At 39.6% G+C, this 13,646-nt stretch overlaps 1 protein-coding gene across 1 annotated transcript; it reads left to right on the top strand.

Annotated features, from left to right (window-relative positions):
- The first annotated feature begins 395 nt into the window (after positions 1 to 395).
- Positions 396 to 7,056, top strand: gmnc (geminin coiled-coil domain containing). The gene is made up of 4 exons (XM_067595615.1): positions 396 to 1,221; positions 4,580 to 4,665; positions 4,902 to 5,018; positions 5,425 to 7,056. Exons 1-4 carry the CDS (start codon positions 1,080 to 1,082, stop codon positions 6,445 to 6,447), a joined length of 1,368 nt encoding a protein of 455 aa, XP_067451716.1. The 5' UTR covers positions 396 to 1,079; the 3' UTR covers positions 6,448 to 7,056.
- Positions 7,057 to 13,646: the final 6,590 nt, after the last annotated feature.

Consider the following 13,646-nt stretch of genomic DNA (forward strand, 5'->3'; position numbering starts at 1 on the left):
TTTATTCTATTATATTTAATGGACTTCAGCAGCATGAAAGATGTAAAAACTACACGAGAAAAGCTCGAGTTGCTGCATTTCTCGGTTTTTATTGGCTCGTTGTTTGCACGTGAAACTTAACGGCAAATAAGATGAATGTATTTATAATATAAACACAACATGATGTAAATAAAACACGAGTGAGAAAATGAACTGCAGGAGAGATGCAAGATAAAATGTATTTATTTCAGTCCAATATTATATTTTTTCTGAATGACAAATTGTTTCTTAATAGTGAATCTTAATATTTTTATTATTCGATCTATAATTTGATTTGTATAATATTATTAATAATGTTATTTTATTGCTTTTAATGTTTTTTAATTCGGTTTATTACATGAATATTCCCACAGTAAACCATCAGGGACTCACAGTCTGTACACACTGTGAGTTTTTCTTGTGGAATAATACACTACATGGCCAAAAGTATGTGGACACCGCTGGCATTGTCTGTTTTTCCTGGTTGGGTTTAGACTTTATGTTAAAGCTGCAGAATCCAATCAACAACAGAGTTCTTCCAGCTTTGTATTTCCCCCGTTAATGTGACAAACCAGCTCTGGTTTTCCCAGTTTACTGTGGAAGAACTTGACTGGCCTGCACATCAGTGTCAGACCTCACTAACATCTAATGTGTCTGAATGGAAGCAAATCCCTGCAACCAGCTTCCAACATCTGCTGGAAACCAGCCTGAAACCAGAAGAGAGGAGGCTGTTAGAGCAGCAGGTTCAGTGTCCACATACTTTTGGCCATGTAGTGTGTTCCAGTTGATGTGATGGTGAAGAGAAAGAGAGAGAGAGAGAGAGAGAGAGACGACTTTTTTTTTTTTTTAACTGAGTGAAGTGTTGATCATCACCATATCAACACACAGTCAGCTGGCACACACACACACACACACACACACACACACACACACACACACACACACACCCTCCTCTTCATTCACACACAAACTCTCTCCGTCTCCCTGTAGGGAATCCCTCTCCTCCTCCTCCTCCTCCTCCTCCTCCTCCTCCTCCTACTCCTCCTCCTCTTCATCACCACATGCTCCAGGACTTGGCCCGTAGCCCTGACACTGTTGACGTTTCCATGGAAACCTTGGCTTCTCTTTGGGCCCATGACCCCAGTGACCCCTGTGACCTCATCGACCTCGGGGAGAAGCGGCACGAGCCGTCGTCGGTGTGGGGTGAGTCTCAGTACTTCAGTACTCAGATACTTTAACGTATCGATACTATAGTATAAAAATACTATTGCAAGTAAAAGTACTCGTTATGCAGAATGGTCCCTGCTGGAGTCTTATATACATTTACATGTATTTTGTTGTTTTCTTTGTTTGTTTTTAAAGCTTTTTTGGCTTTGTGATTATTTATTTTTTTCTTTCTTTCCTCTCAGCTGTGTGTATCTGCAATAATTACAACTGTCAAATAAATGTAGTAAAAAGTACAATATTTACTCTGAAATGTAGTGGAACTGAATTATAAAGTAGAATAAAATGCAAATACTGAAGTAACATTAAAGTACCTTAAAATTATACTGTAGCACAGAACTGGGGGAGATGTACTCACTGCTTTTAAAGGAATAGTTTGACATTTACACTTCGGTTTTAAACCTGAAAAGCTAAATGTTTGGGGCGGGGGTGTAGATTTGGTTTTATTTATACACACATAAACAGCCTGACTCTACAAAAAGTTGACTTTACTGATTATGTATTTGCTGATATAACGAGCCTGAAACCGGACAACTCACCTGAAATTGAAACGTAATATCAACTGACGTTAGTTTTATCCAGAGAAGAGCGGTTTTGAAGCTCAAAGTGAGCCGCTCCGGCCGTCGCCATCTTGGCAGTGCATGACGCTGCCTAACTCCCAGCCAATCAAAAATTTGGCAAAGAGGCGGGCCGAATGGCTGAAACAAGCCAGCTAGCGGCTGGCGGACCTGTCACTCAAAGCAGCCATGTCCTTCATTATGTATAACTTTACGGCTTAATAAAATTTAAACTGGTGAGTTATAAAAAAATTCACCCCCCGTCCAGTTGTCATGAAAGAGGAAATTAGCTACAGAGACCAAAACCGTTGTTTGTACCAGACTGTAAACATGTTTATTTCTGCTGTAAAGTTGGGCATTTTAACATGAGGGTCTATGGGGATTGACTCACTTTTGGAGCCTCAAGTGGTCGTTCAAGGAACTGCAGTTTTTGGCACTTCCTGTTGGCTTCGTTTTTCAGCCCCAGAGGTTGCTGCTTGCTGCCGATTTGAAGACCAGAGTTGCAGCTTCTGGTCGGCGCCGTCTTTTCTGTTTGGAGCCAGGACCTTTCCAGATAAGCGCTACCTCAGACCCAAGCTAACGTTAGCTTACTGGGAACACTGAGTGCTGCACTCGGGCTAACGTTAGCTACTTTAGCTAAACAGGGCAGATATCATAATTAAGTCACATTAAACTTACTGGAATTTAGAGACAATAGTCAGCAGGTGAGTCAACTGTCAATCACAGCTGTCAATCAACACCCACACAACAGACATCAAAGCTACTATAAGTCTTCAAATCTTATTAATGGAGCAATAATTTCCAAAATGACCACCAGCACATTTATTAGAAGGCCTGGATTTAGATTTTGATCCAGCAGCAGCAGCAGCTTTATCTGCTGACTGAGATCTTTATGAAAGGAATATTTCCATTTTTCTGTAAATGCCACATTCAGCTGAGCGGGACGCTGCGTGCCGGCGGCTCATTCATCAAACACAGGAGGTTCCCGGTTTCCTCTGTGAGCTCAAACGCAGCGGCAGGTTCCACATGAGTGATCTGTCTCGACTGAAATATATCTATGATGGTTTACATTAAGATCGATCTTTTAATTTTCTCTGTGTCACCTCGTTCAGAGTGTTCAATTCATCAAGCTGCTCTCAGCTGTAATCGGAGGTTTGGAGACGTTGAGCAGCAGCTGCACTTCCTCTAACGGCCACTAGAGGCTGCTGATGGAAACGTCAAGAGACTGAAGTCAAACACAAAGTCAGACACAAATCCACAGTTCATCCTCACAAAAGCTAAATTCACTTCTACTAATGTGAGATTTTAGAAATACCTTTTAATTAAGGTTTAAGCAGAACTGTTGCACACGTTTGCCTTGATTGACAGGTGTCTCAGCCAATCACACATCAGCATCAGCAGGCTTCACATCACCAGAAACTCAAAGTTAGAAAGTAGTGTAAACACATCCTATTACTGTAAAACTTTACTTTTATTTATCATGAATAAAACATCTATAAACTGCTAATAACTGGTTTATAACTCACTTTAATGTAGCTGCCAGCAGAAGTGTTTTATCAGCTAATATGTTTTAACAGCTATAACTTCTGTATAACGCTGTATAAACAGATAACGACAAAACACTGCTGTAATAATATAAAATATGTCTTCATGACAAATATTGCACATTAATAAACACTTATAATGACCTTATATCTGCTTATAACTACATTATAGTGTGATATTAACCAATTATGATTCAAAGTAAGTTGTTACTTTTGATATGTAACTGATCTCTCAGAGTTTGATGTTGTAAATATTGTAAATAATTAGATGGTCTGAGTTGTCCTGATGAAGACATGATGTCAAACTGTACTAAATAAATTGTTGTTTTTTTGCTTAAGTTCTATTTTGCAGCACTTGTACTTGAGTATTTCAATTTTATTCCACTTTGTACTTCTACTCCACTTCATTTCAGAGGAAAAAGTTGCACTTTTGTACAATTTTTTACTTGATTTTATGTGTAAAACAGATGATGTATTTTATATTTGTAATTAAATCAAATGACTTTTTATAGATCTGCTTTCACTTTGACATTAAAATGTATTTTCCTGTTTCCTGCTGAATGTTGTAAAATAATAAAACATAAATTAATGCGCCGTATATCTGAGTATACAGTATATAATAAATACAACACTGAGTGGAGCCATTTTGCATAAAGTACTTTTACTTTTGATGCTTAAAGCAATTTTTCCAACTAATACTTCTGTAGTCTTACGATAAGAATTTGTAAGATTTACATAAGATTTTGAACGCAGGACTTTTACTTGTAAAGGAGTATTTTTATACTGTAGTATTGCTACTTTTACTTAAGTAAAAGGCCTTAATACTATGAGTTTTTTGTGTGTGTATCTGGAGGATTAAAACATTTATCCATTAGGGTGAAATCATCCCTGAATGACAGGAATAAGTTGCTTTAGCAAACAGAACTAAACACGTTTTCACTGGAGGACGTTACTGTGTCTGCAAATCAAAGATTAGATTCTCCTCCAAACTTTCCTCTTTAGCTGTTTCCTTCAGAGTATCGACCTTCATATCAGCTGCATCCTGCAAAAGTTTAGTGTTGATTTTGAGGACGTAAACGACCAACACTGAGAGGAAACACATGATACATGTGTGACGTGTTATCAGCAGGTTAGAGGTTGTATTTAAGGATACAGAAGCTTTATGTTATGTGGGAAAGAGATTTACTGTATCTGAAAGTAACGTTTGTCTTTCTCTGTGTGTTTTTTTTGTGTCAGAGGCTCAGCGTGTTTTTAACAGCTCTCCTCCTGCTGGTTTGACGTGGACAGAGCAGCTCTCCCCTCACCTCCAGAGGAATAAACAGGTACTACAGCTGCTCCAGAAGCTTTTTACTGGGAACCATCTGAACAAGGCAACGATATGTTTAGTTCAGCTTAACTCAGCTGGCAGTTTCCCTCCTTCCAGTGTTTGTGCTGATCTAGGCTAAACACACCCTGCACCTCTCTGTATACACAGAGATGTAACTGGTGTCCATCTTCTCGTCTGACTCTGGAGAAGACAAGAAGGTTTCACATTAAGTTGTTTTTTTTAATGTTTCAGCTTCAGGACACTCTGCTGCAGAGGGAGGAGGAGCTGGCCAGACTGCAGGAGGAGAACAACAAACTCAGAGAGTTCCTCAACTCCTCCTTTGTGAGGAACCTGGAGGAAAAGGCTAAAGTGAGTTCACTTGAGTTTTTAAAAAAATGGTTTCAAACTGCTGTAACGTGAGAAAGGAAAAATGCTCATATCAGTAAAGAGTACATGCAGTTAAAAGCATTTACAAGGTATGATGTGAGAAAATCAAACCAAGAAAACATAAACCAAACACAGATGCTGCTTTTTTCATTTGAAAACGTGTTTGCAGCCTCTGAAGTCTCAGATTACCACAAAACAAATCTATAAACATCTATACATCTTTCATTTTTATGCTCCTGTGATGGATTACTCATCTCCAACTGAAAACCATCAGTCCATTAGATGTTTTCTCAACTACATCTTGGAGTTGATCTTATGAGTGCAGTATCAGTTTGTGATAGCAGTAAGTTATTGATGATCTAACTCCGTCTCTGTTCTTCCCTCACAGAAACTAACCGCTGACGGGAGGAAGAAGCTGAAGAGGAACCTGATGTACGTTGATGACGGACCTCATCGTCTGTCCTCTCAGCAGGTCAGCAAGCGAGTCTGCAGGAACCTCACCGCTGAGTTCTGCTCTGATTTCTCCGAGACGTCTGCCGCCTCCGAACCAAACCTGGACCTCTGGGTTCTGCGAACGCTGGGGCTGAAGGACCGAGACACCATCGACACGTCCAACGACTCCTCTTCCTCCTCTGGACTCAGCCTCAGCAGTTTGGTTTACGATGCTGCAGTCACCTCGCCGCACCGTCCTCAGTCCACCTTGAATTCTTCTTCAGTCGCCGCCTTTACACCTCCGTCTGTCCACAGCTACTGCCAAAGACGTCAAACTGAGTTTAGCTACAGAGCTGCTGAACGCCAAGAAGCAAATAAAAGGAGCTGTGCTGATCCTGCCGTCAATAACTCAGCTCCGAACTGCACAACTTCTCCAGATCAGCGCTCTGACTTCACTGCCGCTGGACAGTATGACGCTCCTGCAGCTGTGATCAGCAGCTTCGGCTCATTAACTGCTTTTCATTCACCTTTAAGAGAAGAAACACCTTTCAGACGGTCACCAGAGAGAGCAGAGATCTGCTCCATCACAGCCTCGGGTCAGTCCCGGCGTCCGGAGGGGAACCCAGCAGCTTACTGGTCACCACCGAAACTCAGAGGCAGCTCGACTCCATCGCAGGACACGATCCAGTTCAGTCCAGCAGGAGAAAGAATCCGTTACTCTCCCGTCTCGTCCTTGAGTCCAGTCATGAGCCAACCGTGGACACCGGTGCAAGGCCGCGGCCCAGCGAGCCCGCCGGCGGGTTCTCAGCCTCCTGCCACGCCTCAAACGCCTCGCAGCCGGACTGAGTTGGCGTTCAGCATGTCCCTCAGCCCGTCCAGCAGCGTTAAGACTCACAGCTTCCCCCAGGGACAAGCCTTCATCAGGAAGGACACCGAGGGAAGGTGGAACTTCACCTGGATGCCCAGACAAGGACCATAGACTGACTGACCATCCCAGGCCAGACCTTTAGATCTGCGAGTCAGTGTTGAACTTACTGCCGGCTTGTTAGACTTGGCTCTTGGTTTGATGCTGGTTATATGAGACAACACAACCAGCAAAAGGCCTTAAAGGACATTCAGACAACAGTTTAGGGCCATAAAGACAGAGACTATTACTTTAAACAGATCCAGATCTTTGGTTTAATGGGAATGGTTCCTCTGATAACTGTTTGTTGAAACATTAATCACCTGATGATCCTGAGATTTCAAAAAAGCTGCATTTTGTTCAGAAAGTTTAGAGTGAGAAGAAGAAGAAGAAAACTTGTTGTACGATGAGACTAACCAGCTCTTTGGAAGCATTATAAACCTCATTTTAGGATTTACATCTAACGCCAAAAACTGTGGGAACATTTTACAATTTAAGTATGTAGCTAACTTAGAGATAAACTTACAATGAGTGTAACATAAAAAATTAACTAAAACGTTGTCTGTATGCTGAACTATATATTTAGTTTGTTTGTGAAACTGCCACAAAAACATTAGCGATCACATTTTGTGTCCCTTGTTATATCAAATAAAACGGATCCAACATGGCGCCACAAAGCGACGACGACTGCCTCGTAAGTAAAACAGTAACTGCAGATTTTAGCAGATTTCAAGAACCAAGAAAAATGAGACTAAAAAGAAAAATACAGCTAATCGATGTAAAACTGCCACTAACTGGAGGATATGTTCAAGTCCTCACTGCCGCCATCGCTAACGCTGCCACCAGTAAACTGGTTCTATTTGTAAACATAATCTGCGACATTAACTTCTAAAACTTTATCCTCTGGATTCAAATACTTCTCGACGGTAATGGTTCTTATCTTGTAGCGTACTAACTAGTAATGTAGCTAGCGCGTTAGCCAGCTAGCAAGCTCGCCAACTAAACACAAAGCACTTTTCAACACAAAGTTAAAATCTTCTGAATCTGTGACATCACAGAGTTTCTGCTCTGCAATTTTTTATTTTTCCAGATGTGTTTAAAACAACATGAGAGAAACATCACAAGAACATGAATTTATCGCATGTGGAACAACATTTCGTATGTGATAAATTCACCAGCATGTATGTTTTTCAGATGACTGACATTAAAAAAAATACTTATTTACGTGAAACATGCTGTCATATGCAAAAAACAAAACAAAAAAATCACACATAGGCACATAGGTGACTTAGATATTTCACATGTGAAAACAATACATGTAATGTCACATGTTTCACATGAGCATATGTGGTTTGTATGAAATGACACACATGTGAAATCTCATATTTTACATGAGAAAAGACGTTTTGCTTCATTTCTACATACAAAAAACACGTTAAATGCATGTTTGAAAACCATGTGCATATATCATGGAAACAAAAATCAAATGTGATATGTCCAAAATACGCATGTGCACCTGTGATTTTATCAAGATGTGAGAGGTTTCACATGTAATATGACATGTAAAAGTCTTGTCTTCATATGTGATGTCATACATTTCCCTCATGAAAATCTGTGATTCTATGGAAAGCCAGAGAGGTCAAAAACACTCAGAATTGACATCTGAAGTCATGCATTGACACATTGTTGACATGTTCTTAACACATGAAAGTTTTACATGTTGTCAACACATTATAACAACGTTTTGACAACATGTTGTCAATTCCTGACTTCAGATGTCAACTTTGTTCGCTTTTGGCCTCTTTTGCCGTCCGTAGAAATGTGTGCTTACATTTGAAATTTTCACGTGTCGAATAAGATGTAAAATGTGTTTTGTATTCTTTGTGAGTGTTGTTTTCACATGTGAAGTCTTAACATTTCACATGTAAAATATCTGAGAGTTACATGAATATGTGTGAACTGTTTTGCATATGAAAGCGTGTTTCACATAACTAAACGTTTGTAATGTTTTATTTGTTTTGTGTTGTTTTTGGTATTCAGGACTAATTCATGTGTCAAAGTTCACTTTGTACAGATTCACTGTTGACGTCAGTGAATCCACAGATGATGTTTCCATTTAAATGAGTTGAGTTTGTTGTAAACTTTACTGCCATTAACTCTGTCCTGTCACAGATATCTGCTGATCTGCTGCTTAAATATAAAAAAGTCTAAATCAGAGGCGACATATTCAAAGTAAATGTGAAGAATATCCATAAATATTTAATCCACATTATCAGCAGCTGATTCTGTTCAACTGTTTAACACGTTTCATGTCGGCCGCTCAGTGAGGCTTTAATCACTCTAACAGGCTGTTTGTGTTTCTATATGAACTTGTACATAATGTAACTGCCTGCAAACTGTGAACTAACAAAAACAAAAAACTGATTCACAGACACGTCTGAGTCGTCTCCGTTTGTTTTACAACCCGATGAAACCGAGAAACATCAGCAACATCACAACTCTGACATCAGGTTTCATAAATCTTCCTGCAGATAACAAAATAAATCCCAGTGAATATCAGCTTGTTCCACATCAGGAGAGACATTAAAACCCTGGAGTCACTGTGCTGTTTGAACAGTGATGCTGCTGACAAGAAGTCCATTAATGTGTGAATTTTAACACTCTTTAGTCTGCTGAGCCAGAACACATTCGTTCTTCACAAACACAAACAGAAAAGCTGTGTTGATGCCATTTCTTTCTTTCTTTCTTTCAATCCACCGTAAATGAAGCTGTGATAAAGTACGTCTCTGGTCTCCGAGTGCAACACAGAACATATTTTCACATATGGGTCATTTTTAGCCAAATGAGGCTTAAAATAAACTCTGTTAGTCCTCATTTACTAATGGAAAACATGCCGTCTGTCCTCAGATACCAGCTGAGCACAACAGCTTTCATTAACTGTATCTATATTTCCTAAATTTATAGTTTTCATGCACAAAATATTCTACAAAGCAAGAATTTAAAAAATGTTGGCATTGAACATAATCTGGGATTTTGCAGAATAGTTCAGGTTGGATGAATCCTGCTGTTATGATATAAAAAAAACAGAAGCAAGTAGAGACGTCGTCAACTCGTGTCATCCATCTGCAACACTCAATAAACAAACGTCTCCCGCACAGCTGATGCTTCTGTTTATCAAAAAACCTTAAAAAAGAAGAGAAAGTGGAGCCGGCGGAGTCCACGTCCAAGACGACAACATAGAAAAGTGAGTTTGAGGTAAACAGCTCACTACTGGATTCTGCTCATTTCATGTCGTATTCTGATTGGTCGGTTTGGTCACATGGTGAGGATTCAGTCCTAAATTTTTTGCCAGAAATCATCCGTCGAGTCGAGATCTGAGACATCCGACGATTTCACTACGTTTCTCTGACGATTGTCGACTTTCCTCTGTGACAGGATGAAGTTTCACAGGTGAAAAAAGGTCTAAAAAAAGTGGATTTAAGCTACAACAAAGTGACACCTGACTCCTCCAGTTATTCTGCAGCTAATACAATATGAATGATTCTGATGATATTTATTAAGAAGCAGCTGGAGAATGAGGCCACATGTTCTTCATTCATTAAAACTGACAAGTATCTACACCTCCCAACTCTGGCAGGTTAAACAGGCAACAGGGAAACCAGTGAAACTACTGACTTTGTTATAATTTTGCAGACAGTCTCTCCAAAAGGCAAGTTTATTTGTACAGCACATTTCAACAACAAGGCGATTCAAAGTGCTTTACATAGAGAATAAAAGGCATTAAAACAGAATATAAAAGCAACACAAGTAAAAAGACATAAAAACAATTCAAAAGTGTTAAATTTGGAAATAAAAAAAAAGCTAAAAAGGGAATAAGAGATAAAACAGGAATAAAAGTAACAGTCTAGTGTAAAATATTAACCCTCAATGTGGTTTAAAACTGGGATTTGCAACATTTTTGGTTTGTGATTCCTCAAAACAAAGCTTTGTTTTCTACAGTTATGACCATTTTGACTAAAAAAAATCTTATTTTTCTTGTTTTGGTTGACTTAAAAATTTAGAGGCCAGAGCAGATCAAATTATTATAAGGGAAAAACAAGCAAGAAAAAAGCAAAGATTGCAAACACGGTTTTGTTTACGTTTATGTCTTGTTAATTATTTTAACACCCCTCAGTTTTATCTTGCAACCCCTTGCAGGCGTCCTGACCCCCCGGTTGAAACCAGGAAACACAGACCAAACACACACTAAAGGGTTTTAAAGTCTTGCTCTGAAAAACAGACTTGAGACTTTTTTTCATTTTGATTAAAGTGACATTTAGTTAAAATCTGATCTCATCAACATATAGAAAAACTTGTGAATCGTCCGTCTGAGGTGTCAGATTCAGGGCTGGGTTCAGTCTGACAGCCGCCTCTGTCTTTAGCTCAGTTACCAGTTAAACCAGTCTGACCATCCTCCTCCTTGCCCTTAACTCCCTCTCTTCTCAGGAACAAAGGGAGGCCAGCGGCTCCCCGGAGACCTCGACCCCTCCTCCCTGATCCGCCCCCCACAGGTAACGATGGTGGGGTTTCTTCTCCCTGAGGGTTACCAACACGGGGTCCCGGCCCTGCCTCGGGTCCCCTGAGATGAAGCCGGGGGGGCCGAGGGAAAGTCGGGTGTGAGCTCTGTCCGTGGCGGGCCGACCGAGTGGTCTATCTCTAATGACAAGGTAAGGCCCGGCTGCAGATGTCCGACAGATTGGAGGCTCTTTCAGGGCAGGGAGGCCCGGAGTCTGGCGGGGGAATGTGAAAGGAGGCGGGCTGAGTGTCGGCCAGGGAAAGGGGTCATTAAAGAGGCCGGCCGGCTGAAACTCAATCCGGCCCCGCCGATCGAGGGAACGGCCTCGCCGCTACGTTCTCGCAGAACCCGACAGCTTGGCTCACCTCAAAACACATCGGCTAATGAAGTCGATTCTCTCCCAGAGAGTCTCAACTTGTTTCAAGCTTTTCCTCCACAGTTTCCTGCAGGAAGCTGAGCTGAAGGTTCAAACGTCACACAAAACAAAAGCCTTAATCTTCCTTCACTTCAGAGCAGCTCCGCTAGTTTCAGGAGTTTCCTCCAACTTTATACAACACGGAAGCTCAACTGCAAAAAACACCTGAATTTAAAATACAAGTCTGGTGATTTTCTACAAATCCCACGAAAAGACTAAAACCAACAATAAATTGATTGCAGTAAAGAGTCCAAGACAGAGGAGACCGACATCAGACACACGTTCAGAGTTATTCATCCTATATACTGCAAAAAAAAGAAGAATTTTACTGAAAACATTTAAAATAAGTCTTTGGATCTTTTCTTTCTCCTGGTGGCGTCCTGTACAGATCCAGTTTATAAACCTGCAGCCCTCAACAGACCGGACCCGAAAATATCTCTAAATCCATCCTGTACCTGACCTTTGACCCGACTTGTACCCTGCTGCTGCTGCTGCTGGGCAGTGAAGGCAAAGAGCTCAGGGGGAACCTGAGTGCTGAACAAACAAATAAAACATAACAAAAAATAAACAAAATGCACACGATGACTGTAGAAAACAAACCAGAACGACATGAGAAGAAGGAAACATTAGTGTCTAATGATCTGGATTTTAAGAAGAAGGTTTTTATACTTGTGCAGCAGACAAATGGCAGGAATTTTATTAATGCTAACGTAACTTATTATTATGCTACATTCAGTATGTGGTTGGCAGCTAAGTTTTCCTTTGGATACATGCGTCAATCACATGTATTTAATGAAGAAGCTCAACCCTCTGGCCGGTGTCTCACAGGAGGACATGACTAAGCTAACTGCTGGTTAGCAAGTTACAAAGATAACGTAACGTCCTCAACACATTACTCACAGAAATTACAACCGACAAACATTATCTCAAAAACTCATTTCAACATATAACTTTTACATACAAAAATGAATTTATTATGCTATTATAATGGCGCTTATTACACATCAATCCAGCAGGTTTTGTTGTGAACAGTGAAAATGTCATTATATAAGCTTAAAGGACATTTTGGCAATAAGTTTTCTTTGTCTGTTTGTAAAAGAGAAACCAGTCTACAGGCTGAGCAGCAAATCGCCAAACTATATTTTTTATGTTAAAAAATGACTGTTGTTATTTTATTCCTATTGGATAATAAGGACTGACACAGTATTTTGCGTATATATATTTATGGGCCTCTAAAGACATAAATTAAGCTTTTTAAATATACAGAAGAACATAAAAATCAAGCTAATTGATCGATAAGGTTCAGTTTCCAGCCAATGAGCTCCTATAAGATATTTATTATTTATGTATTTATACGATTTCTGTCCTTCTGAACTAATTCAGTTTAATTTATCATCAAAATAACAACAACAACAACACATTTATTTGTATAGCACCTTTCTTGCAGAGATCTCATCCAGAGTGTTTTACAAAACAAGATCAAAAACTAAATTATGCCAAAAACAATATGAAAATAAATAAAAACAATAAGTAAAAACAAAAAGAAAAGTTTGATTACAATACAATAAAACATGAACAATGATACCAATAAAGTTACCCTGAATTAAAAGCCAAATTTAAAGTGTAAAAGTTCAGTAAAACCTTCCTCCGATGTGTTAATCATACAATAATTAACTGAATAACATCAACACAGACAGTGTTTTACTTTGTCCTCTTTGTTCTCCGCTGCTGGTTTTCTCCCTCGCTGATCACTCCATCCAGAGGTCAAAGGTCAGCAGCATCCACACACACTTATACATGACGTATTACCCAAAAACCAATTAGTGTGAAAACACATCGGACGCTCCGTCAATCTGTAACTCTACATGTGTGTGAATGTATGCATATTTGTGTCTGCATTCCTGACTGTGTAGGCTCATCAATCATCTAATTACTGTTAGAGACTAATCAATACAGTCTGCACACACACACACACACACACACACACACACACACACACACACACACACACTGTCTGCTGTCTGGAAGCTGAGAGCAGTCGCAGCTGTAAATAAGTGATTTTTCTCCACATAATGTTAAAATTACATCCTATATATAAATATTCATATCGATATGGTTACAGGCAGCAGTTTAGTTTGTTTTCTGTTAAATTATTATATAATTTGGAGGACTGAAGGATTCCTTTAATATACTGATTTTACACTTATAAGATTTATTTACCAAGTCTTTTAAATCTGGAGTGACTCTCTGATGCTTTTATAGGATATTAAAGCTTTAATCAAACCCAACGTAATAACTGATAGT

Source organism: Thunnus thynnus, chromosome 7 (assembly GCF_963924715.1).
Source record: "Thunnus thynnus chromosome 7, fThuThy2.1, whole genome shotgun sequence".
NCBI lineage: Eukaryota > Metazoa > Chordata > Actinopteri > Scombriformes > Scombridae > Thunnus > Thunnus thynnus.

Bases quoted from the DNA above. Each gene is read 5' to 3' on its own strand.
- gmnc (XM_067595615.1), top strand. From the start codon at position 1,080: ATGCTCCAGGACTTGGCCCGTAGCCCTGACACTGTTGACGTTTCCATG. The intron at 4,666-4,901 runs GTACTACAGCTG...TTAATGTTTCAG, and splicing joins ACCTCCAGAGGAATAAACAG to CTTCAGGACACTCTGCTGCA. The intron at 5,019-5,424 runs GTGAGTTCACTT...CTTCCCTCACAG, and splicing joins ACCTGGAGGAAAAGGCTAAA to AAACTAACCGCTGACGGGAG.